Source organism: Trachypithecus francoisi, unplaced genomic scaffold (genome assembly GCF_009764315.1).
Source record: "Trachypithecus francoisi isolate TF-2019V2 unplaced genomic scaffold, Tfra_2.0 Lachesis_group10, whole genome shotgun sequence".
Lineage (NCBI taxonomy): Eukaryota > Metazoa > Chordata > Mammalia > Primates > Cercopithecidae > Trachypithecus > Trachypithecus francoisi.
Window position 1 is genome coordinate 53,632,018 of NW_022681455.1, and position 27,659 is coordinate 53,659,676.

General features: G+C 39.3%; 1 protein-coding gene across 1 annotated transcript; it reads right to left on the minus strand.

Moving 5' to 3' along the window:
• Positions 1 to 7,551: 7,551 nt before the first annotated feature.
• KLHL31 (kelch like family member 31) lies at positions 7,552 to 27,657 on the minus strand. Its single transcript, XM_033217472.1, has 3 exons — positions 27,403 to 27,657; positions 15,938 to 17,142; positions 7,552 to 14,165 (listed from the first exon to the last, which is right to left on the minus strand). Exons 2-3 carry the CDS (start codon positions 17,107 to 17,109, stop codon positions 13,433 to 13,435), a joined length of 1,905 nt encoding a protein of 634 aa, XP_033073363.1. The 5' UTR covers positions 17,110 to 17,142; positions 27,403 to 27,657; the 3' UTR covers positions 7,552 to 13,432.
• Positions 27,658 to 27,659: the final 2 nt, after the last annotated feature.

Consider the following 27,659-nt stretch of genomic DNA (forward strand, 5'->3'; position numbering starts at 1 on the left):
AAGTATGGCTAAAATACATTGCTTACTTACTATCTGATCAGCACTGTTCCATGTGCTTTAATATAAATTATTGCCTTTAATTTTCATATTATCTCCACTTTATGGATGTGAGACCAAGGCTTAAAGAAACTAAATGATAGGCCAAGCTCGCAGAGCTCATAAGGACAGAACTGAGATGTACTTTTATGTAGGAGGTAAGAGGGGCTATGCAACCAGTTTCTGATCTCAGAGAACTGGCTACCAAGTACAGGAAGAAAAATCTGCTTAGGAATAGAAGAAAATTTGATAGCTAATATTTATTGGATATTTCCATGTGTCATCAAGTGTACTTTACATGATTACCTTTTTATTTTTAAACATTAAAAAATGACAAAAATTACATGTTTATTGTATATATTTTAAAAACATGTTTTGAAATATGTGTACATTGTGAAATGATTAAATCAAGCTAATTAACATGTGCATTACCTCATGTATTATCTTTTTCTGAGATAAGAACACACAATCTACTGTCAGTGATTTTCAAGCATAAACAATACATGATTACTATCTGTAGTCACCGTGTTGTACAATAGATTTCTTGACTATATCCTTTCTGTCTAAACTGAAATTTTGTGTCTTTTGGCCCACATTTCTGCAAATCCCACTCTCCCGCCACCACCAAGTCCCCAGCTCCTCATAGTCACCATTCTTCTCTCTACTTCTATGAGTTCAACTTTTTTTTCAGATTTCACATATAAGTGAGATGATATGGTATTTGTCTTTCTGTGCCTGTCTTATTTCAGTGAACATAATGTCCTCCAGGTTCATTCATGCTGTTGCAACAGGAAGGCTGAATAGTATTCAATTGGGTACACATACCACATTTTCTTTATCTGTTCATCCACTGATGGGTACTGAGGTTGATTCCATGTCTTGGCTATTGTGAATAGTGCCGCAATGAACATGGGAGTGCAGATATCCTTTCCACTCACTAATTTCATCTCCTATGGATATATACCCAGAAGAAGGATTGCTAGATCGTATGGTAACTCTATTTTAAGTTTTTGAGGAAGCTCCATCTTGCTTTCCATAATGGCTGTACTAATTTACATTTTTACCAACAGTGTGCATGCATTCCCTTTGCTCGGCATCCTTGCCAGTACTCATCTATCATCTTTCGATAATAGTCATTCTAGCGAGTATGAGGTGATATCTCATTGTGATTTGAATTTGCATTTCTCTGATGATTAGTAATGTTGAGCAGTTTTTAATATACCTGTTGGCCACATGTGTGTCTTCTTTTGAGAAATGATTATTCAGGCCCTTTGCCCGTTTTTTAAAATGGGTTATTTGTATTCTTGTTTTTGAGCTGTTTGAGTTCCTTATATATTTTGGATATTAACCCCTTATCAGAACCCCATTCTGCAGGTTGTCTCTTTACTCTGTTGATTGTTTCCTTTGCTGTGGAGAAGCTTTTTAGTTTGATGTAATCCTGTTTGTCTATTTTTGCTTCTGCTGCGTGTTATTAATCTTTTTAATAACCTTGTAATGACCAAGTATTATTAGCATGATCACCACAGCATCCCACTTACAGACAATGGATCAGAAGTGGAGAGGTTGTTAATAAGTAGCAGGGCTGAGATTTGGATGCACACAGACTGCCTTGGGGGCCTGGACTCTTACTCACCAGTCTAAACTGAGTGATTTTCAAGCGAGGGAGACTTTTCTGGTGGCTGGGATCAGTGGTGAATGGCATTTTGAGCTGAGCTTAGGGATGGGAGGAATTTCTACAGGTAGAGATGTGGAATCGCATTTTGCACCCAGAATGGCTAGAGCAGAAGAACAGAAGGCTCCCACGGTGTGCAGACCATTAAGAGAAAGTTGGGAGCCCAGGGCACAAGGAGGAGAGGTGTTCAGTAAGGAAGTGCTCTCTTCTTTTCAATTTTAGAGGCATGATTGTTTCCTCCAGTTGAATACTGAAAAGGATGAACTTTACTGTTGAGCATCTGTGATTGGAATAAATATATCTTTATCTGTTCTGGGCAGCATTCAAAATAATTTGTTTGAAAGCACCACTGTCATTTTCTACCTGGTGCTCTGTGTACTACGTGTGTAAAGGAATAGTCTGAAGACAAGCACTGGAGCTCAAATCCTCATTCAACCGTGCTACCTTGGGCTTTTTACTTCATGCTCTTCAGTCTTCCGCAAGCCTGGAGTAATAATGCATGCCCAACTTATTCTTCAAAGACATCAGGAAGCCAAAGAGGGGATAAATGTGCAGAGCTTCAGAAGAAATATGCTATGGGACTCCAAGGAATCACATAGTTTTATTACTCTGATTAATTTGCTATTTTGATGCATAGTAGTAATTAATATTGGCCACAGGCAACTCAAGATAGAAATGTCATGACCTAGATGAATGTGTAGAATGTCCCAGTGTTTTCAGAGTGTTTTCACCTATATTACCTAGTTTAATCTTTACAACTGTCTTATGAAATAAGCAGGGTGGTTATGATTCATTGTTATGTTTACAAATGTGGAAACTGAGGCCCAAACCATTTGTTTAGCCAATGTTGGATCTGGGTACAAAATTCCAGTCTTCCAATTCCCAGTTTAAACTGCTTTCCAAAGACCACAGAAGAGGCAATTAGGTCACAGCAGTTGCTAAATTTCTCGGCAAAATTCGAGAGGCAAGGGTATAGACTTTATTATAATGCTTTCTGAACACAGTACACAATCTGCAATAATCCCGAATTTCTTTTTTTTTTTTTTTTTTTTTTTTTGAGACGGAGTCTCGCTCTGTCTCCCGGGCTGGAGTGCAGTGGCCGGATCTCAGCTCACTGCAAGCTCCGCCTCCCAGGTTCACGCCATTCTCCTGCCTCAGCCTCCCGAGTAGCTGGGACTACAGGCGCCCGCCACTTCGCCCGGCTAGATTTTTGTATTTTTTAGTAGAGACGGGGTTTCACCGTGTTAGCCAGGATGGTCTCGATCTCCTGACCTCGTGATCCACCCGTCTCGGCCTCCCAAAGTGCTGGGATTACAGGCTTGAGCCCGAATTTCTAAATCTTAAAAAAAATCAGCTCAGAATTTTCCCCTTGCTTTAACTCCTCCAGAGGGAATCTTTCTGAATCTCATGAGGCTCTGTGCATATCCCTGTAATTACAGGTATTACATCATAGAGCAATAATTTGTTTACATGTCTGTTTCCCCAGCCTCTCCTTCACTTCCCCCTACTCCCAGAGACAGTGAGAAAAGGTCTATTCATCTTTGGAACTCCATCACCTCACAGGTTGCTAGACATAACAAAAGCCCAAGAAATTATCTATCTATCTATCTATCTATCTATCTATCTATCTATCTACCTACCTACCTATCTAGACTCCTGTACACCCACAGCCACAGAAGTTTGCCTGCATTCTCTCTACTTAAAAGTCATTATGTTTCTTTTAAGTTGAACTCCTGTTATTTAATTGATGCTACATTTGTTGTTGTTGAGGCTTGATAGTATTATAATTTCTAAGGTAGTGTTTTTAAAATCTAGGTAATACAATTATAGAATAGTTTTCCATATATATGATATATATGGAAAATATTTTACTTCACTGCATAAAATAGAACCACTTAAACAGCAAAGAATATACTAAATGAAATAACAAAGGTTAAAAATAAATTACAAAATAAAAAACAAAAGGTTTCAAAATGTCAACTACCCTAAATTAATATATGCATTTAAATCTAGCCTAGTAAAAATATTACAAAGTTTAGTTGACAGTGTTGCTGTTGTTTAAGATTTTTAAAAATGTATATATGTGCATTGTTTTTAAAAACAATCAAAATGTGTTGAAGAAAATATTAGTTTATCTTATTGATTTCTAGTAACAGCTCATAGAATATAGAAATGGTCTTGATTCTTTCAAATGTCTCCATCTGGTCATGTCAAAGTTCAATGATGGTTTAAATAATGATGGACCTTCTATTTCACTAAAGATACAATTTTTTTTTTTTTTTTTTTTTTTGAGACAAGGTCTCAGGGGTTGCCCAGGTTGGAGTGTAATTGTGCAATCAGGACTCACTGTAGCCTTGATTCCTAGGCTCAGGTGATTCTCCCACCTCAGCCTCCCAAGTAGCTTGGACTACAGGCATGCGCCACCATGCCCGGCTAATATTTTGTAGAGACAGGGTTTTGCTATGTTGCTCAGGCTAGTCTTGAACTCCTGGGCTCAAGTGATCCTCCACCTCAGTCTCCCAAAGTGCTGGGTTTATAGGCATGAGCCACTATGCCTGGTTAAAAATACAATATTTAGGTGATCTAATTCTGAAGGGTCCACTGAAGTAGATGTAATGTATTTATAAAAATAATATTTAAAGCATTATATTTTTAAAATACTATCTTAAAAATTATAATTTTATCAAACTTCAATAAGAGGAAATATAACATCAATTAAATGATAGGAGTCCAACTAAAAAGAGATAAAACAACTTTTAAGGAGAGAGAATGCAGGCAAATCTGTGGTGGTGGAAATGCAAAAGTTCATTGCTTTGAAAATGGAATCAAACCTGCATGTGACCCTAAATTCCCGAGTACAGTTGAACAGCAGGGACATAAGTGTTCTGCTGCTGCTAAACAAATCACCACAGTTTAGTGCATTATAGCCACACATGTTTATTATCTCATCGCTCTGTAGGTCAGAAGTTTGGGTTGGCTTGACTGGTTTCTCTGCTTCAGGTTTCACCAGGCTATAATCTGTGTTGACAGTATGGGTTATAGGGAGATTCACTCAAATTGTGGGCACAATCCAGTTTCTTGTAGCTGTAGGACTGAGGTCTCCATTTCCTTGCTGGCTGTCACGTGGGAACTTCTATTAGCTTTGAGAGGCCTCTTTTTAACTTTGTATCTGGGCAACTGTATCTCAGAACCAGTGATTGCACATCAAATCCATCTCACACTTGAAATCTCTTCGATTTCCTCTTCTGTTGCATGTCTGACTTTAGCTGGAGAAACTTCTCTGCTTTTAAGGGCTCAAATGATTAGACTGGCCCCATCTGGTTAATCCAGGAAAATCTCTGCACCTCAAGATCCACAACCTTAATTACATAAAGTCCCTCTTGCCATATAGAATAACATATGCACAGGACCCAGAGATTAGGGTACGGACATGAGGGGAAGGGGTGGCATTAATTGGCCTACTACAAGGCTACTTGGGAAACTTGGATTTAAATTCTGCTTTAGCCAATTTTAGTCTTTCTATTTTCTTAGCTCCTTGAGCTTCTTTCTTTTTAGTCGAGAGAGTTGATAGAATGAAGTTGTTCCTTGCAATTCTTTCTTCAAGTCTTTATTCATCTTCCTGTAGGAGTTGTGTTTTCCATTTATATTGGTGATGTATTCCTATGTTTCAAAAAGTTAATTCTCTATTTTTAAGAGGTAAACTATCTCCTAAATTGGTTTTCTGCCAAGTTTCATGACATGTTCTGTGTGTGTGTGTGTGTGCGCGCGCACGTGCGCGGGTGTGTGTGTATGCCTGTGTGTGTATGCCTGTGTGTGTGTATGCCTGTGTGTGACAGAATCTTGTTCTGTCACCCAGTCTGGAGTGCCATGGTGCAATCTCGGCTCACTGCAACCTCCACCTCCTGGGTGCAAGTGATTTTCTTGCCTCAGCTTTCTGAGTAGCTGGGATTACAGGCACACGCCACCACACCTGGCTAATTTTTGTGTTTCTAGTTGAGACAGAGTTTCACCATGTTGACCAGGCTGGTTTTGAATTCCTGACCTCAAGTGATCTGCCGGCCTTGACTTCTCAAAGTGCTGGGATTACAGGTGTGAGCCACTGCGCCCGCCCCAGCTGAGGTGTTTGACTCTCACCTTTAAGCTCTGAATTTTCAGACTGCATGTTCATACTTTAAGGAGGGGAAAAGAGCTGGCCAAATGATTTTCTGCCTGGGTCAAAGAATATGGCAAGGTCAGTGCAGGCAGGCAGGGGCAGAAGACTGGATGGCTTCATCAAAGGCATTAATTTATCAAGTTGGATTTTAATTGCAAGAATTCAGGGGAAATAATAGAAATTGGCAATGCCTTAACATTTCATGGATTTTCAGTGGAGTTAGTTTGTCCCTGTTCAAAACAAGCAGTCCTGCATGGGGAGACTCCCCTACAATAGTAACTTTTTCCATTTGTCCATTTGTAGCCCCACCATCTCCAGCAGGCTCCCAAAGCTGTCCCAGGATCAGTCGCCAATACACCTCGCCATTTTCAGAAGTGTGGCTCTGTGGAGTGCCTCCAAAGCAGGAGCCAGTCCTTCTTTCAGCTGAATTTGCCACCCCCTATTTCTTTATGCAATATCTTACTCTCCTTGATATGGCTTGGTTATGTCCCCACCCAAATCTCATCTTGAATTGTAGTTCCCATAATCCCCAGGGGAAGGATCCAGGAGGAGGTAATTGAATGATGGGGGCAGTTCTGGTGATAGTGAGTGAGTTCTCACGAGATCTGATGGTTTTATAAGGGGCTTTTCCCCCTTTTGCTTAGCACTTCTTGTTGCTGCCACCATGTGAAGAAGGATGTATTTGCTTCCCCTTCAGCCACGGTTGTAAGTTTCCTGAGGCCTCCCCAGCCATGCTGAACTGTGTGAGTCAATTAAACCTCTTTCCTTTATAAACTACTCAGTCCTGGTTATGGCTTTATTAGCAGTGTGAGAATGAATTAATGCACTCCAAGTGTCTCTGGAAGACTCAGGCCCAGAGATTCACTGTCCGTCTCCAAGGACTCTGCACTGAGTGACCTGTCCTCTGTATTTTTACCCATGGGGTTCTGAAGGGCACCAGGGATTGAGCTGCAAGGGTCCTGCTTCCAGGAATCCCTGTTTATCTCTCATTTTTGAGTGAGAGAAAGGCCCCTGGATATTCGTGTGTAGGCTTTACTTTCTTGGGTTTCTCCATGTCTCTGAAAACATGGCTACCCATGAGAAGTATTTAAAGAAATGAACTTTACCTATTAACTTGTTTAGCTCTCATATGAGATAAGGTGATGTAATCATAATGGCTCTTAATTTCAGAATGCAAGCATAAGGCTACATATTTTACACACACACACACACACAGAGAGAGAGAGAGAATATATGTATATACGTACACACTCACACTTAAACGATGTGTCTGTGTGTGTGTGTACTTAGTAAACACCGAATAAATGCTTACTAGCTAAATGATGAAGCTAGTTCTAACCTGTGTTTGAAGAATTGGCAATTGGAGAGAGGATGTATGTAATTTAAAAAATTTTAAAGGGGACATAGCTATAGAGATATCAATCTTTTGAGTTTTTTTTTTTTTTTAAGAAATGGGAAGTGTTGGTTGCATAACTCCTTTCACCTGTAATGTGTCTTAACAATTTAATTTTTGGCTTGCAGCTAGTTTGGAAAAGTCCTAGTTATCATGGTTGTGTACTTTAATGTGCTTCCCTCGAGTGATTCCTGGGATAAGGGAAAGTGTTTTGCATGCAGTAGATGCTTAATAAGTATTTGTTGATTAAATAAATGAGTAATATTGGAATAGAGATCAGCAAGCAGTAGGTCATGATGGTTTTACTGTTTTATTCAGTCATTCACTTACTTACTTCACACACAAAAAATTGATCTCCTACTATACACCAGGCATGACTCTAGACACTGGAGGTACATCTGTGAATGAGACAAAATTTTCACATTTAAGGATTGTATTCTAAAAGGGATGGCAGAGCATAAATCAACAGGAAAATATCCAGAGGTAGTAAACTATGATGGCACGTAGGCACGGTGAGATTTGAACCAGGGAGGAAAGGCCACTGGGCTGGAGCTGTTGAGAGTTACAGCCTAGGCCAGAAGCACAGTGCTGAAGCCTGAAGAGGGCAAAAAAAAATCCCAACCACTTGCTTCTGCCCTTTGACCTCCTTCTGATACCTCCCATTAGATGAATAAAATGTGCGGCCAAAGAGCTTGAGTCTGGATGATGTAGTCCCTAGGGGACGGAGCACAGAGCAGGGCAGAGAAAGACAGAATACGATCAGGGGCATGAGGCTGGGAAATAATTATGTCTAATGAACATTTGTTAAACAGCAAAGGATTCTTTTGGCATACAGAATTTTCTTTGCTACTCATATGCAGAATTGTAATGATATAAATCATTTTTCAGTTTGGAACTCTGCAATAAATGGAAATGTTTCATTAATATTGCAGAATAAAACTTCAGAGATTACCACCATTTAGCTTCCTTCCCCCTTTTCCTTTCAGGAATCCTCTTCTGTTAATGGGGATTAAGAACAGATGCGTGTATGTCCTCTTTTAGACTCTACATGTGTTCTCTTCTCCCCAAATTGTCATGTATTGGGAACCTGCTAGTATGGCTAGAGTGGCAGGAATTAAGTCACAGATGTATAATTTTCACTCAACATTCTTTTAGAAGAGTTTAGACAAGAAGAATTAAGACAATTACAGAAACAGAAGAACAAGGAGACCCAGGGAAGGAGGGGTTTATTTGATGGCTGTTGGGAACCGGATTTGTGCAAACACTCAAGGCTGGCAGAATACATTTAATACATGCTCTTGACCTGTAAGGGCACTGAATTGAGAAAAGTCTGCAAGAGTTGTCTGGGCTTGTTCTTCAGAAGGAAAAAGGCAAGGTATAATAGGGGAGCTGAGTACATGTCTTGTGACCCAGGAAAGGGAGAGGAGAGCATTGTTATGGTATGATCAGAGCCAGAGCAGTGTGGCTGAGGGGAAGCAGTTTGACTGGGAAGCTCCTTGCTCCTTTGATAACCAGGTATGAAGATGACTAGCCATTCATTGGGCAGAGACAATGCTATATGAAAACTTTACCTTTCCTCCTGGACATGAAGACCTTTTTCATAGCTCCCTTTCATCTAAGTAGGCTGGATGGCTGTTCTGGCCAAAGAGATGTAGATAGAATTCAGCACAGTGCTGAAGCCTGGAGAGGGCATAGATCTTGTCTATACCTGGCCTAGCAAAAAAAGATCCTGCTTAGTTTCCCACTGTAACTGAGAGTGGAGACATCCCCAAGATTGTTGTGGGAGGCCGTACAAATCTGTAGGGAAGCTTGGAGTAATGTGGGAGTTTAAAGAAAACGCAAAGAAACTCTGAGGCATCTGGCTGGTATGCTCAAAATTTGGAATGTGGCACCATTTGTTTTGTGTTTGAGGCTAGTCTAGTCTATTTATATGATTACCAGGCTTGGAGAATTTTAAGAAAAACATTGCTGCCATTTAGAATTTCCTAGATTTGATCGCCTCAACTGAATGTTATTATTTAAGTACTAAATTAGATCAAAGGTGGAGCATCTTATGTTGGTTACATTTTACTTGCTCATTTGGAGGGGTAAGGTAGACGAGAAAGGCTGTAAGGGCTTGTCTACACAACAATGAGATTTTATTTCCTAAAACGTTTTGTTGCAAATGATGATGCACCTGTGACAAGCTGGCTGTGGTCAGGGTGGAAATGGGAAGATAAACCACACTTAACCTATGACTTCTAAATAGTCAGGGCTGAGCTAGACCAGAGTTGGGCTTTTCTCTGAGTTACAAAGCAAGTCTCTATTGATGTTTTATACCTTTTTCTTTCACTAGTCTTCAAGCTGTTGAAACATGTTTTCAATTACTTGTCATTTGTTGTTGTTTCGTCTAGGTGAATCATCATGAAAACTAAGTAGAGAAAAAAACCAAACACCCCAATCATCAGAGAAAGGAGATTTCAAAACTGCCCATATTTAGTCATTGACTAAGGTCTTATTGAATGCAGCTTTATTGATAGTGATGAGATTACAAAATAACACTGCATACATTTTAGTTCGTTGTTCCTTACATAGTACCAGAATGTTTTAAGCAAATGAAATTTTTTTTTTGCCAAAATTCGCTGAATAAATAAAAAGTTTTTAAAGAATATCCAGGACAAATAATTTATTTCAAATTCCCTGAGAGGGCAAATTAAATGGTCTTTACCCAACAAATGTGCTGGAGGGTAAATCTTTAATATTTTAGCGTGTTTAATTCTCATAATTACCAATAGAGCACTGTTTGGAAAATTATGCTGTAGGTTTTTTTGGCATGAAAAGAAATACTGAAAAGTAATTCCTTTTAATGCTGCCTTGTGCTGGAGAACCTATTCATCAGTGGCTGGAATAGGGATCTAGCTCATTCAGAGATTACATAAATTCATTTGGTTGTAACTAACGGAAAAAAACTAATGAGGTGATTTCAGTTTCTTTCGCCTAGTAACTTGGATGAGTTCTGAAGACACTTGGCCAGGATAACTAGCAAAAAAATAAAATTAAAAAGTTGACCTTTTAGAACATACGTATTTCCAGGTAAACTTCTATTTACATGTGTATTTGTAAAATACACTTACTACAACTGCTGCTCTACCTTAAATCATAGAACCTTTCAGTACTCACTTTCTTATGGCATCAATTATACCTCCTCACTCATAACACTTCACTACCATCTGATCGTATTTTAAAATTATACGAATCTGTACCATCACTGTCCTTCTATTCAAAACCATTCTTACAATATAGGAAGTAAAAATAAAATTCATTCAGTGCACTGAAAGCAACTAATGCATCAGGGATGACAACTTGGCACCGAGAACCTAACTAAAAATGGACAAACTATGTTAAAGTTTGGCTTCCTGGAGACTTGCTCATCAGGTCTCTGGCCCATTCGGAAAAAGAGAGCTTGAATTTTATTATTTCAGCTGCTGGGTAACATGCAATTTCTCTGATACATTGAACTGATGCTTTTATTTGATCACAGGACTCAGACGTTACAAAAATAACAAGTCCTTTTCTTTAATAAAAAATAAAAGGAAGTATATGGTTGGGTCCTAAGATTCTGGAGAGTAATTGAATGTAAGCTTAAAAACATACTAAATATTTTCCACTTGGGAAATCTGGAGAAACTAGGTTTCTAGCAGCAACTGCTTCAATAGTTGGTTTAAAGAATATGTTTCGCTTATACATGAAAGGGGACACACATTATTTTGATTCTGCATACTTTTATGTCTTTCAATTGGCAATGCAAGATGTTCCAGGATATGAAACTCTCATCAACCTTTACATTCCATACTCCTCGCCAATGTGGTATGTCAGAAATTCTAACATTCCAAATTCATATTGGTCTTTATTTTCCTAACTGTTGAAGCAGAAGAGGGAACAGCAATGTACATAAGAATCTGGTAAGCTCACATATGTGGATTTTCTGAGTTTTCAGATAAACAATGGAGAAAATAAGTTAAATAGTAATTTTAAATGATTTTTCCAGCTCTAACATGTCTCCAGTTTCATCTCTAGAAAGCCACTGCCAAGTTTTTGCACAACCTATTTTATCAAGCTTTGACAGATGAAAAATCCTCTAGTTTCAGTATCTCTTCTCATTATTCCATCATGTAATGTTACAACTGATTGATTCTCATTTCATTTCAAGCCCTAGGTCCTCCTTTTCATACAATACTTCTAAGATGTCAATGGGAACACATCTATTAGTGTGCATCAAGGAATTATATCTATTTGCCCACTTATGATCTGTAGTCCACAATAAAACACCTTTTCTCTAAAAATTAACTGTATACTATAGGCTTCTCAGTTGTATGAGTGTGTGCGTATACACACATATACATACACCAAGGCAATATACCATATCCACATATAGCAAGATAAAAGATTCTTTGTGTGGGATAAGGAAACAGCCCAGTGCTTTTACATTAATAATGTCTTGTTCTTAATTTACAGCGTTTGTAGCCATTACCTGAGTGTTATCATTAAATACCCAGAGACTGAACTTTTCATAAGGGGCAATGATATAAAATTGTTCCACAAAGTGTACTATATGAACCACTTTTCACAGTTCAGATAACATATTTTAGAAATAAATATCATAACTCTAGCAACAACCTATCTACACAAGGTGGAGAGGATGAGATGAATGAAAACCAAATTATATTTCCACATAACTCATGTTCAATTCCTAACTAGCTTGTTTTCTTTTTCAAAATCCAATTGCACATAACCCATAATTGATAGGCCACTGCCTCTCCAAAACAAATAAACTGTCAAAGAATAAAGTGATAAATTATAAAAAAGGAAAATATGTATCATTTACTACAGTCATTCCCTTTCCCCAAAACTTGGCAAACATATAAGAAAAATGCTATCAAGTGGATACACTTTGATTATAAATCCAAAGCTAATTTGGAGCAGATGAGATTAATAAAAATAGGACAGAATGAGCATATATTTTTATATATGTGAGATGAGTGTTTGATTTTTACTTAAGAAATCAGGAGGATCCATATGAAATGGGAAACAATGGCATTTATCAACAGGAGAACCCATTCATCCAGTTACTACCAAATTTACAAATTCCAAATGTTTCTTTCATTCTTATCTTATAAAAGATTGGGGCAAATAAAATTATTGTTATTAGTTGTATAAACTTCAGGTTCTCTAAGCTTCAAGCTAATGGTCCTTAGCGACATAGTTTTATTTGGTGATCTTTGCAGGTGTACATTAGGGCCAAGGTTGTCTTTAACCAGGTTGGTGTAGCTTTTCCGGTGAGGGTAAGGCTCCCAGGGTATGTGAAATTCTTCTTTAACAGAGGACAAAGGATAAAATGCAAATCCTTCTAGTTGAAACAACCACATGACTTAAATGTACACTATAAATTAAATGACTCAAATCAATTCCTTGATTGAGAGCAGGATTTTAGGGTAGAAAATAAACTGGGGCCTGAGGCATGGAAAAAGAGAAATGTCCGCTAACGCAAAGGTTATCACCTTTAGGGTCCCTGGGTGGAATCCCTATTCCTTTTCGGTCAGATCTTGTTTTAAGCTTTATTACGTTGTCATGGGATATCTTTCAAAATCCTTTACTCAATCACATATGGGGGAAAAATTGTGTTGAAATCGAGAATTAAATCTTAAGTCTTTACGGAGATCGACAATTTCCATTTTTAAATAAAATCTATATGAATATCTTCAACTTCCTAAAGAAAAAAGAGAGAGAGGAAAATAAACTTTTGAACATGAAATCACTTACATAAACCTCAAGTGTACTAAAGTGTAGATGAAAAAAATCTCAAATGTGGGTGTAACCGCTATACATTTAGGAAACATGCTGCCTTGGAACAGTGCCTATGACGAATTCTGTCTGCCACCCAGTGGCCGCTGAAATAAATCGTTTCTTTTGTTGGCCTTGGCCCTGTATTTTGATCTAAAAAAAAAAAAAAAAAAAAAGACAGAGGTAGATTATGCCATACCAGGAATTTAAAGCCATCAGGACATGTGCCTCGACATATTTTACAATACAATCAGTGTAGTAAATGTTAAATATTTTCCTTTTCGCGAACTCAGAGGTTAACCACGTGGCTCTATGAATAAATAACGTGTTCTTTCTGCGTCCCTTCGTCTACCTGGGCTTAGATACTGACTGGCACAGAAGATACCGAACTGGCCCGGGATTCCCGAGTCACGTTGTTGGGCATCGAGAGGGTGCAGCAGGACACGCCGACGGTGGCCTCGGGTAGCTCGTCGTCCTCCGTCCACTCGTTGAGCTCGGGGCTGAAGCACTGGATGCATTTCTTGTACTTCTTCTCGCCCTCGTTCCAGCCCCCCACTAGGTAGGCGCGGCCGTGCAGCGCCGAGACGCCGGCGGTGCTCACTCCCACCTGCAGCGGCGCCGCGTAGCTCCACTGACCGGTCGCGGGGCTGTAGCACTCCACGGTGAGCACGTCCACGCGCTCCCCGCGTGGCCCCAGCTGGCTGCCGCCCATCACGTACACTCTGTCGCTCAGCGTGACCGCGCAGTGCCAGCCCCTGGGTGTGCTCAGGCTCGGCAGCTCCTGCCACGAGTCGCTGGCCGGGTCGTAGGCGCACACAGAGCGCGAGTATGCGTTGGCGATATAGCCTCCGGTCACCAGCACGCGGCCGTCGGCGACCGCGCTGGCGTGGCAGCAGCGCGCCACCTCCAGGGGCGTCTTCGGCTGCCACTGATTGGTGGAGGGCACGTAGCACTCCAGAGAGGCCAGGCTTCCTTCTGCGTTGCGGCCGCCCGCGGCGTACAGGAGCCCGTTGAACACGCTCAGGCTGAAGTGCGTACGCTTCTGGTTCATGCTGGCCAGGTGTATCCAGGTGTTGAAGCGGGGATCGTATCTGGAAATGACAGTGAAGGTGTAACAGCTTTGTCGGCGGCAGCTGGGGACCCCATGTTACTCTGCAAACCATAGTGGGAAGCCTGACACTGCCCCTGCAAGGAGGTGAGGACCTGGTCCAGCTCCTCACCTGGAGGCTGGCGTTTCCCTCTCAGCCAGTAAAAATGTGTGACATTTGTTAAAGACAAAGCAGGCATTGACTACCCCTCGCCCCCGCCTTTCCTCTGTTTATAAGCACTCCCTTTATGGGGCCGCTTGGAGAAGAGCCCACAGAGACTGAGCTTTCAGCCCCCGTTTCCTCCATATTCAAATATCTATCATACAGCGGGATTTATGAGATGTGCACATGGGGGAGACTGGGCATTTGTGGCGATCAGAGGAGGGCACCGCTATATTAAAGTCAATTCTGCATATCTTCAGAGGCCAACCATTCCCAGCTCCCTCTCACTGTTTAAGATACGGATTGACTGACTGAATTTCTCCATTTCTCGCAAACCCCTTATTTCTACACCTCTCTTGGCCATTGCCACAGTAAAGCCCAAGCCACTCAACAAAGTCTTCTCCTGTCTGTTAGACTGAGAGCAATGGAACTCATGTCTAAAAGCATCATCAAAGGCTTAACTTTGGATACTTTTCTATTTTCCAGCACTTATTAGTAGAGAAGACTTTTTAGTTTAGGGATAAATATATGTATATTTTTTCAGTGCTTGGAACTATCCATGTATAAGCACTGAAATCAATACCTCAAAAAGCAACTTGAGTACTAATAGGTATCTTTTCAGCAGGAGCAAAATAAGCATAGTGAACTGATGCTTTCCTGTTGACATAGTTCAGAAATATTGTAAATACAGAACTCACTCCTTCAGTCTGATGTTCGTCTTTGTCCCATGTAAGTCCCAAATTGAACTTAACTATAGTTACAAATTAAACACTGAAAATCAGTTAATTGTGTTCTTTTCAATGCAAATTGTGTTCTTTTCAATGCATACACACATATGGAATAATAAAGAATACTTTTCATGAAGTGCTACACAAATTTTCAGATCTTGCTCATTAGTTATGTTTGACTTCATACTACTACCATGATATAAGCATGATTTTCTGAACATTTCATATAAATAGAAGTTTAATTTTTAATCATAAATATATAAAATAATATGGCATTTGAATTCCATTTTTCTGAAGGATGTGTTTTACTCTTTTACTCTTTTCTATATGTGTCAACAATATTGACACATTTTCTGTTATTCGGTTTTCAAATAAGTATTTCAAAAGAATTAGCTGCCACAGTTTTAGTGATCTCATTCTATTTGCCAATTATGAATTTGACAGTTGTCAGTAGTAGTCACTTAAAATAAATTTTGTTTTATTCTATTCTGTCTTACTACTTAGTGTTAAAAACTAAATTTGTACCTAATTTCTATCAAAAGTCAGTGTATTGTGAAGAGTACCCAACTAGAAATGAGTAAATGTGAATTGCCGCTTACTGGTGTTATAACTTCTCTGGGTATCAGGTTTCTCATATGTAAAATCAGAATAATTATATCTTCCCCGCCCACCTCACAGGCTTGCTTCAGGAATCTATAGTGCAAAATATATATGAACACAATTTATTTAATATAAAGTACTCTACATACGCAAGGTGGCATTACTATTACTGTTGATTTACTAAGCCAATGGACTAAGCTAATAAGCAAGATTAATTTACTTCTATGTTAGGGCTATTTCCCTATAATATTGAACCATTTCAGTTCCTGATAAAAGATCAAGTACCTGCAGAAATTGCTGACTGCATGCTTGGCTTGATTTCTTGCATCATTCTGGTCTTCACCACCGGCTACATAAAGAAATCCATCCATCACAGCCACACACTGATTAAAACTTTTGGCTGGCATTTCTGTAAGCTTGCTCCACCCATTTTCAGGGTCTCTATACAAAATGTCTCTGCTAAGGGACTTCTCAGTAAGGCCTGGGCGTCCCCCAACGGTGACGAGGACTCGGCAGCCGCCTCGGATTCTTGTTCGCCTAGATTGTAATGTGTTTTGATGATATGGAAGCAAGTGGTAGTTCATAGCATCTACGAGAAGTTTGTGACAATCAGCATCTTGCATCATTCTTGGGACGGATTGAACATAATTGACCAGGTCTTGTGCAGAGATGGTACCAAAGCGAATATTGCTCAAAAGATCTGCAGCGTATTTTACTCTCTTTTGGTCAAATTCTAACCATTTCATTGCAATCTGGAATGCTACTATCTCAGAAGGCAACTGTAAGTCATCATCTATAAGAAGTTCATTAATTTGTTCAAATGTAAGTTTCATAAACTGATCCGATTCTGCAAATTCAAGGAAGTTATCCCGAATAAATTTCTGGGCTGCTGCTTTTGCATTTTTTAGGGAGTATGTTTCAGCAATATTAACAACATACATGCAATTCTCAACACTCATCTCCCGTATCAGAAAATCACTGCACATCTTTACAAGAGTATGGATCTGAAGATAAACAGCGGCAGAAATAATGCTTCCTATTGTATACAAGGAGAGAGTGAGCTTTCCAGTGTAGGCATAAGCAATGACAGTGGCCAGGCCTAGTGGTGAGATATCATTGAGATCCACCCTCTGAGCTGACGGGTCTTTTTTCAGGATGTTGTAAAAGTACTCACTGCATGAAGCCATCACTGACTTATGAACATCAAAGGATTTGGTTTTGGTACCAATGACTAAGTCACATAGGAAGTTTTCCTGCCGCATTTTACTTAAACCTTCCAAGAGGTTGGGGCCATAAGAAACATCTGTTAGTTCAGAAGAAATGCAGCTAAGGCCATTGCCTCCCTCTAGGAGCCCATTCAAAGCATTCAGTTTGTTTAGGGGGCTATCTTCTACAATTATAGTCATCTCATTGATATCGCCTTTGTTCTTTTTGACAATCTTCTTTTTGGGTGCCATGTTGGCAAATACACTGTCACAGGCAAGAGCTTGCTAAAAAAAAAGAAAAAAAGGCATAGTTTTATTTTAATTCTGCTTTGGACTTTGAAATACTACACTGAGAAACTTTTTCATAAGATAATAGTTTTCATGGCATAAAATAGATTAATTTTAAAAAATAGATTTAAAGACATATTAAACTAGATGCATGTTTTACAGATAGGTTACTTCAGCATGAAACATTGAAGGCAATTCTAGGAAGATTTATGTTATCAAATGAAATCTCTCCATAACTGTATTGCCAAGTAATTATACAGAAAAGTGACCACGTTTTCTTTCTTTTTCTTTTTTCTTTTTCTTTTTCTTTTTTTTCCTTTTTTTGAGACAGAACCTCTCTCTGTTGCCCAGGCTGGAGTGCAGTGGCATGATCTCGGCTCACTGCAACGTCTGCCTCTCGGGTTCAAGCGATTCTCCTTCCTCAGCCTCCCAAGTAGCTGGGACTACAGGTGTGTACCACCATGCCCAGGTAATTTTTGTATTTTTAGTAGAGATGGGTTTTCACCATGTTGGCCAGGCTGGTCTCGAACTCCTGGCCTCAAGTGATCTGCCCGCCTCCACCTCCCAAAGTGTTAAGATTACAGATGTGAGCCACTGTACCCAGCCAACCTTTTCTGATTGAGCTATACAGTAGAATAGTAGTTAATTATCATTTAAAGGGTTTACTTTACTCTCATGAAAAAGTGAATTATAAACACTCTGAAGATTTTCCTCAGTAAAATACTAAAATTCAGGAATCCATATGAAATATAGAAAATATTATGGAAAGATTATTTCATTTGCAGTAGCAATGAAACCTGTTATATTTTAAGAGATATACATACTTGACTCGAATTTAGTGAGACACATATGATAAGTACTATCAGATTTTGCCAGAGGATTTAACAGAGAGGGACTCTACAGTCCTATATGAAGAGATGGATGTCAATTCAGTGAAATTTTAATTGCTACCTCTATAAGTTTTTTTTCTTTTTGGAAATTAATAAAATGATTTCAGAGTTTAACTGAGGGAGTGAGTATAAAAGAACATCTGGGAATATTATTTAAAAATAAAGGAATTCTTACCAGATGTAAAAAATTAGAGGAACTAAAAATTTTGGATCAGGAATAAAAAGAAATTCAGTGGAATAAGATAAGAGGTAGAAACCTCTAAATTCACCGGAACAAAATAAAGGGTAGAAACCCGTATATGTGTGTATAGATATACACAGTATATATGTGTGTGCTTATTTATATATTTATATAGTGTATGTGTGTGAGTATATATATTAGGATAAATGTGGCGCTTAAAAATCAATGGGCAAGAACTTGTAATGATAGCATTAGGTCAACTGATTTCCTACTCTATATATTCACTAAAATAACTTCCAGATGAATTAAATATCTAAGTAACATATACACACACACAAACTTATATCAACCAGAACAAGCTAAGGATCTTGTTTTTGTTTTTGTTTTTATATCTTAGGGTAGGGAAGGCCCTTCTCAGCTGACACAAAATGCAGAAGCCATAAAAGGAAAGACTGAAATATCAGAATATAGAAAAATAAAAACATGAAACAAAACTGACTCTTTAAAAGGCAAGCAACAGACTGGGAAAACAAGTATTTTTAACCTTTTGTTTTTTGAGATAGGGTCTCATTCTATCACCCAGGCTAGAGTGCAGTGGCGTGATTTTTGGCTCACTGCAGCCTTGACTTTCAGGACTCAAGCAATCCTCCCACCTCAGCCTCCTGAATAGCTAGGGCTACAGGTGCATGCCACCATGCCTGCCTATGTTTTTTGTATTTTTTTTTTTTAAGAGAATGGGTTTCACCATGTTTTCCAGGCTGGTCTCAAACTCCTGGGCTCAAGCAATCCACCTGTCTTGGCCTCCCAAAGTGCTAGGATTACAGGCATAAGCCACCTTGCCCAGTCTAATCTGATGATTTCTTTGGTGCAAATACACTCATCATGGCTGATTTCAAGCTATCAACTGCTTAACAATCAGCTTGCTAAATTTTTGAAAATTCAACAATCAGCTCTTGTGAGCCAGTGTAAACCAGCTCCAACATAACACTACAGAAAACTTATATCAAAACAGGTTTATGCTAATTAGTCAACAATTTTCTCTTTTCACTAGCAGTAACTCATGTACATCTTTCCATAGCAGTATATGTATAAATCCACCTCATTCCTTAAAATCGGTGCATAGTAACACATAGTAAGGGTATATCATACATTGTTCAACTATTATCCTGTTGATAAGCATTTATGTATTTAGGTGGTTTACAATTTTTTGTTTTTGTTTTGTGTGTGTGCATGCGGGGGTGGGGGAGGGGTGGTGTGTGTTTTAAATCCAACTGTCATTTCATCCTCAGGGGTAAAACTCAGCTTTGGATCTCCTTGAAGGGTTATCAATTTGATGGGTGGTGTATGTATTAAAGTAATTTTGTAGCCCTTCTATTGTATTTGCTCCTGTTCCTACTCAAGCAGAAGAAGAGTAGCAGGTAGGCAGAAAATAGAGATGGTCTATTTCTTTTCCAGGGCTTTTGTTTTCTTCTTTAAGCTCCAGTTATCATATCACATTTATATTTTTTACAAGACTATAGCACATATATCCTTCATTCTTTTTTTGCAAACAATGCAAAAGGTGTCCTTACCTTGTGAAAATAGATTATGAACCCACTATCATTTTAATGCTTAAATGTATTAATTTATGTGTTGAGTGTTTCCTTGTTGGATTTTCTGGAAGAAACTTTTGAATATTTGTCAGCAAGCAGTTATCAGATATCCATTTTGGTGTGGGCAGCACAGCGCTGGGAATGATGGAGCCGTAGCAGATGTAATTTATATTAGCGAGACAAGACATGGCAAATGCAAAATATTAATAAGGAGTTAGGTAAGCACAGCAGAGTAAATTTTGGGGGGAAAGTCCTGTCTGTGTTCCTGGAAGAACTCACGTGGCCCATTTTTTTTTTAATTCATATAGATACAAGGCTTGTAAATGCTCATTGTTTTAGAGGAAATCCTGAGTCTGAGGTGTAATCTGAGTGCCTCAAACTGAAATGCTAAATATTCTGTTATCCATCATTAAGATGTTGTTTCATAAGTAGCATGTAAGGGTGATATTTAAAATATTAATTACTGATAAAACAGGACATCTACTAACTAAAATGGATTCAGGCCACAGTGCTGGACCTGGGTCCCAATGACTCCCTAGGGTACACTGTGTAATTCTTCAGTCACTAGATAAGAGACCCAGGAGAGGATGGAAGGGTGAGAGGGACTCAGAGAAGCTCAATTTCAATTTGTTTGATATACACATAATATTTACAGAGAGATCTTAATATTTTAGCATACTTTCTGATCCAAATGGAATTAAATGAGAATTTAATAACAATAAGCTGTCTAGGGAAACCATTTAATTTTCAATATTTGAAAATTAAACAATTTCCTTTTACATTATCCGTGAGTCAAAAAAGAAATCACAGGAGAAATTTTGATAATCTTTCAAATAGAATGACAATGAAAATATAACATAAATACCAATTTTACTACTTATATTCCATGTGACTTTTGATAGATTACCTAGCCTGATAGATTACGTAGCCTCTTACAGTCTCCATTGACTTATTTCTTAAGAGAAGATAATAACAGTGCCTGCCTCTAGGGTTGTCAATGAAAGCCTAATGAGGAAATGTCTGTAACAGCATTTTGCAGAGTACCTGACAAAAAGTGAATGTTCAAAAAAATTTGAACCATTTTCATGACAAGCAATAGCCTTTGTTAGTTGTCTTTGGGAATAAAGAAAGGAGCCTGTTTAAGCTTTAGAGTGAAGTGAATCAGAGAAAGCCACCACATCATGGACAAGCAGTCATGAGGAGCAGGAGGCAATATGGGACAGTCACACAGTGACTCAGAAAAGAAGTGGCAAACAGCAACCAAGGGAAGAGTTTTGGAACATGTAAATATTTCTATGAGATTTTTAAAAACGCCAGGGAGAGAAAGGGAATACATGCAAATACACAGCCTGAGAAATAGTTTTTTATTTTGATAGGTAGGGCTAACCCCAAAAGTTCAGAAAACTTGGGGCATTTAGTTATAGGTTAGGTGAGCAAAACAACAGAGTACATGGAACAGATTGTGTATCTGGATTTAAGGATTCAAATAAAAAGGACTATTGTGGTGGGGTGGTGTTAGAATGGGAGGTTTTGCAGATAACATAAATCTTGTTGGGTCTTGGTAACTGAAGGGTTTTAAAGAGCAGCATGTATAGGAGGGAGAAGGTTATTAGAAGTAGAAGAAATGTTTCAAGTTGAAGCAGGGAGGCATGACTCAGCCTGTCACATGCATTCAGAGATGGCTGAGGTCATGAGGGAGATAGTTGGGCAAGTAATGTTCGTCAATACATACAGGAGGTTGGATGCCAAGAAGGCTCGAACCTGGTAAATTCATATGCAACCCAGAAGGACTAAGAAATCTCCAGGAAGAGAGAGCACAACTTGAGGCTAGACGAAATAGTGAAATCAGTAAAAGCTCTCTCTCTCTCTCCATTTTCTTTCTCTTACTTCCTATTGATGGCTTCTCTTTCCTCCATTGCCTGACCTTCATGCTACTCCTGGTGTTCCCACTGTTGACCCAGCCCTGGCCTGTTCCACTCACGGGAACTTCCATGCCCCTCTTTTTCTTTATATTCTCTTGCCCTCGTCCTATTTCTCTAAGATCCCTCTGGGTAATACATTAGCTAGTCTGACAAATGAATCCAAGCTAACCAGTTAATGGGCAGATCTACTCTTTTTCCCAGATATGCATGGTTTTTGTTTTATAAATAAGTGTCCTTCTATGATTCACATATAAATTTCTATCAGAGTAGCCTTTGTAGAATACATATATTCATATATATGTACTGACTTGCTGAATATACCACATACATTTCAGAAGAATTTGTATTCTGCAATTGTTGGGTATAATGTTCTATAAATAGAACATTATAATCAGGGCAATTGATAATGTTGTTCAGGTAATCGATAACGTTACTGAAAACATATAGATAGATACACATATGCACACACATATGTATTTATATATTTTTTTAATTAAAAGAAGCCTTTTAGAGCCTGTGAAATTACTTTTTAGAGGTAACTGGCTTACTTAGCTTTCTCCAAAGTGGGGAGAAGGAGAGGAACAGACAGTAGACCATTTAAGAAACTTGAAGTCAGGCTGGGTGCCATGGCTCACTCCTATAATCCCAGCACTTTGGGAGGCCGAGGTGGGTGAATCATCTGAGGCCAGGAGTTCAAGACTAGCCTAACCAACATGGCGAAGCCCTGTCTCTACCAAAAATACAAAAATTACCTGGACGTGGTGATGCGCGCCTGTAATCCCAGCTACTCGGGAGGCTGAGGCAGGAGAATCACTTGAACCTGGGAGACAACAGAGGTTGTAGTGAGCCAATATTGCACCACTGCACTCTAGCCTGGGCAACAAAGCGAGACTTTGTCTCAAGAAAAGAAACTGTTGAAATCAAAGCCTGCAAGCAACTTTTTTGTGGCCAGATTTTCCTATCTATACTCATAAATTCAGTCTTTCTTTAGAGCTACCATGATATCTCAGTGCCGGGTCTGTAACTCATAGGTAAGGTTGTCCACCCACCCACCCAAGTGTTCTCACTCTGTGCCATGCTCCTCCAATAAGGACACTGCTGCAGATCCTTCAGAGGAACCAGAGGATCAGGATCATTCCTTTGAAGCTGAGCAAAGCTCTGATGTTGACTTCAGGGCTGCAGAGTTGTTCATTTGTTCCTATGTCCTAACAAATGCTCTGCCTGTGGCCCTGCTCCTGCATCTCCCAAATCCACCGCTTTTCTCAACTTGAGGAGAACCGTGGTCAACTAATAATTAATAAGTCCCATCTTGTGCTGCAGGCCCTGTTACAGAAAAGACTAGCTCCCTCTTTATGGGGGATCAGAAATCAGAGGCTAAGTTCTCATGGGGCATACAGGAAAGGCTTCAACAAACTCTCCAGGCCCCTCACATTGGAGCCTTTCTGGGTACAGACACAAGGCATATCACACTGGGTGCAAACAAACACACACCCGCCTAAACACACAGCATACCACTTGATGAACCAGGATTTTTCCACAATCATGGTTAAGTTAAGAGCAAGGGCAATCTTCAAGGAAAGAAGTCATAAAAGGCCAGCAAAGTAATATATATGCACAGGAAAGGAAAGTGAAACAATTTAATTCACTTCCATTTACTAATTTGGTCATAGTGCTGGGCTTTGAGGCTGATGATACGGGCTAATAGATGACTGGAAAAAAATTGAGTATTTTTAAAAACATATTAATCAGTAACCAGGTCACATGTGAACATGTAGTCAGAGCAATTCTTACAGGAACTCTCACTGTTTTTTTCTACAATGTTACAAATGTTCACCATGTACTCCTAGGTTATCATCAATGATGGTCACAATGACAGTCAAAATGTGGCTGTGAGGAAGAGGTGTTACCAAAATGAGTTACATGTATGTGTTCATATATAGAGTATAACTTACATGCTGAGCGATACATTTTGCAACTTTCCATTCTTTTTGATTCAATTAATATTTTAACTTTGCAAAGTTGGATGAGGGTTTTACTTATTCTTTTTTTTATTTTTTATTTTTAAGCTCTCTCTCTTTCTTTTCTTTTTAACAGAGTGAATGTCTTACTGTCAGCTGCTCAGGGCATCCCAAGCTTGGTAGCCAGGGCCATCAGCCAGGATATGATTACTATACCCTAGGGAGGGCTTTGACTCAGATTATGGTCTGCATGGCAATGCATGCATCTTTGCTAAACTGCCCATGGCTGGGAGAGTGTGAAGGCCATTTCTCCATTTTTCCTAAACCATAGCAGGCTTGGTTCTCCCTGGCTACCTAAGGGGGGCTCTAACATGTTGCCTTTTGGGATCAAAGGGAGGAAGAACTTTACAAGCTTCCGCCAGGACTGTTGGTAGCTTGCACTTTTCACACTGTTCCTACCATAGTAGGAATTCTGGAAGGAGGAGCAGGTTTAGCCACAGCAGCTGAGGTTGTGTAATGGGATGAACAGCTATTTGGAGGCACTGCCAGTCTCTTCCCTTTTTGGGTCAAAGAAAAGACTTTGCACAGGATGCACAGAGTTGTAGAAGGGTCCCTATGCTATTGGAGCTATCCTTTCATTCTGTGGAGGAAGCCCAGAGAATTCACCCTCCCTGGCTATGAACTCCACAGTCTCTCTCCCTCCGCTCTATCTGCTATCACGTAGAGCAGCCTCTTGACTACCCTGACAGAGCTGCTTATTAGAAACTGGGCAGAAGGGTAACAGAGAGGCAATTCCACACTCCCCTCCCCATGCCCACTGCAGATCCTGGCTCTTGGGCCATTTCTAGTGCCATGTATTCAACACCTGATAAGCAGTTGGGTAGAATTATGTAAATCATCACATTTTTCATCATCTTTTCTATTTGCCAAATTTAAGTATATTAATTCTTAAATATACATCACCAAGCAGGAATCTGTGTTATGTATTTAATGTAAATGGATAGCTCCATTTTCACCTAAAAAGACAGTTATATAGCTAGCATTTATTAATTGAGAGTGTACTATGTGCTGGGCCCTGGGTTAAGTACTTTACATAATTTTAGTTTTTAAATTTAAATATTACAGATATCCTAAAAGTTAGCTTATATTATGTTCATTTTACAAATGAAGAAATTAAGAATCAGAAAGAGTAAAAAAAAATTGTCCAAGATCACATAAGTAAGTGTACAGTGTGTGCTGGGGCAAAAATTCAAACCCATGGAAACCCTGGCCCCCTATATTGTCTTCTTTAAATCCAGGGTAGGATAAAAACTGTAGTAGGTTAAAAGTTAGCTTTTTCTAACATGGGAGGATAGAGACAGTGCAAGGCATAGCTGGTGTTTATAAAATTAAAATTTTGATATGGAGAACATGAAATGGTTCGTTCTGGTTCCAAATACTGGAATAAAAGAGTTACCTTTTTGAATGTAAAATAAATTTGTTTGGGGACACATCGATCCTGTGGATTTCTTTATCTTATCAAGGGTAGTAAGAATGTGAAAATCCAATAGATTAGATAAGCCAAATAAATAGGGACAAGGAGGGCTTGCATGACTTTGTTTATCAGATAATCAAGCACTTCCTTTAGAAGTATTAGATTGAATATGAAATTATCATTTTTTGTTTAAAAGCAAATACTTTCAATTTCATATGGTTCCACTTAGCTAGAGACTGTGCCTAGCTTTATCTATAAAGAATACAGACTCTATGCACAAAGTTAACTACAATTCTGTTCTCTAAGGCTGGATATAGGACACAAGGACACACTACAAAAGTTTTTGTTTGGGTTTTGTTGAAAACTTTAGTAAAATGGCTCTTTTTCTTTCCTAGTATTTTGTGTATTGGAGGGAGAGGAGGTTAGAAATTGAGTTTTTAATCATCACAGAACTGAAAATTGGGGTTTGGTGTTCATTCTGCTCTAACTGCTTGATAGACCCATTTCAGAACGTCCAACCTATCAGGATTTCAGTTTAATCATCTGTCAAACAAAGAGATGCATTACTTTTGCTTCTATAATTTTGCAGAGAGTTATGAATACACAGCTGACTTTTGCTGTCAGAATTGTCAAAATCTGTTCCTACATCAAATGTCCCTTTAATATGGCCTTCCATATCTCTAGAATCTACTTATTATCAGATAGGGATGAACTGACTGAGACAAGGTTTCTTTACATGGGATCTATATGTCTGGGTCTGAACAGCTAGATTTAGCAAATAAAAATACAAGATGTCAAGTTACATGTGAATTTCAGATAAACTATGAACCATATTTTAGTATAGGTACATCCCAGGCAGTGTTGGGGACATACTTATACTAAAAGTTGATTTGTAGCTTACCTGAAATTTGAATGTAGCTGGATGATCTGACTTGTACCTGGCATTCCTGATCTGGGTTGGGTATCAGGTGAGTCCATGAGTCCTATGGGATAGTCTGAAACATACTGTGTGCATGTGTTTATGTGTACTTTCCACACAGTGGGCTCCGCGTTTTCATGAGATCCGTAACCCGAAATAGATCCAAAATGACTGGACTGAGAATAACGCTGCCAAACGATGGCACATAATTGGAAATTGGACCCTTGTCTGTAAGTGGGCAAGTCCTTGTGAAAGTATGGCACTTAAATTCTTCCTGGCCCCAAATGATCCCAGAAGAAGGCCCCTAGAACTGGTTACAGAAGAGAGTTGTTACTTCATATTTGAGAACATTTTCCTTCCCACTGCCCTGCACCCATGCTTCCTGGGAGAGAGTCCACAACAGGGCAAGCTGAAAAGCCATGTGTGCTAAAGTGTCACTGTCACTCTCATGCCAGTATGAACTGGGATCCCAGAATGTCTTTTTGCCAAAGGGGCGAATCAGCTGCTCCTGCTCCCTGTCCTGGCCACATTCCTATCGCTGCATCTGTCGGGGCTCATCAGCCCTACCTCCAAGAATAGAAACCCTCCTGGCTTCTGTCGCTTGCCATTTTAAGTCCAGCCTCAGAGTGATGGGGGCGGGGGGGTGGTTTCCACTTTACCATTACACTTCCAATGTGATTTTAAATATAAAATATATGTCAGCATAATGACATGTGCACATTTAAGACAAATACCTATTTTTTAGCCAAACAACAAATTTGTTTTTTTTTTCTTTTTTCCAGAAAGGATATTTCCATTTTGTCAATAGGTTATATTTCTGGGAATTCAGAGTTGTCTGATATTTGTGCTACAGATTTAGTTAAAACTGGTAGCATTTTATCCAAACTGATCAGTACCGAATGTTAAAATGATTCTTGATAAAAATAAAGATAGAATTCTAAACTTTGTGAACAAAGCCTAAGAATTTTCCCTCCTTCTCCTTCTCCATAAAGTAGTGAAAGAAAAATATATCTTAAGCTTTAGAGATTTAGAATTTTTGTTAGAAATTACAGGTGGTTTTACGTTTATAGCGCATCACTGTCATGCATTTCTGTTACTGTGACATTCTCCTAACACACTACATTTCTCAGATTTCAAAAAAATGTTTTCTGTCTCCCAACTTCAGATTAGGGACATGAACCACCTGACCCGGCTGTAGACTCCCTTCAGTAAAATAGCTCTACAACCACAAACACTCAGCCCACCGTCTCCCACCCACACATCCACACACACCCCAGGATCTAGAAGGCAGGAATTGGAGACTCTGGTCCCAGCTCCTTACCCTCCTTGGGTGAAGTGGCAGGTCAACTGGAGATGATGAAGTTTTAGCAGGAGACTCCTCTTGGGAAGGGATCTGTGGAGACAGAGAGAGGGAGAAGGAAAATCCAGTGGGGGAGCCACCAGCAGCCACCTGACAAGACCTGGCTGCAGCAATTTTTAGAGTGACCCTTTGCCGTCCCACTGGATAAGGCAGGCCGAGCCTGCGCTTTGGCCGGGAGCACAGCAGCGAGCGCCCTCCTCTCCGTCTTTGGCCTTCAA

Excerpts from the sequence above, each read along its gene's own strand:
- KLHL31 (XM_033217472.1), bottom strand. The coding sequence starts at position 17,109 with ATGGCACCCAAAAAGAAGATTGTCAAAAAGAACAAAGGCGATATCAAT. Across the intron at positions 14,166-15,937 it reads GCAGTCAGCAATTTCTGCAG|ATACGATCCCCGCTTCAACA; the intron begins GTACTTGATCTT and ends TGTCATTTCCAG.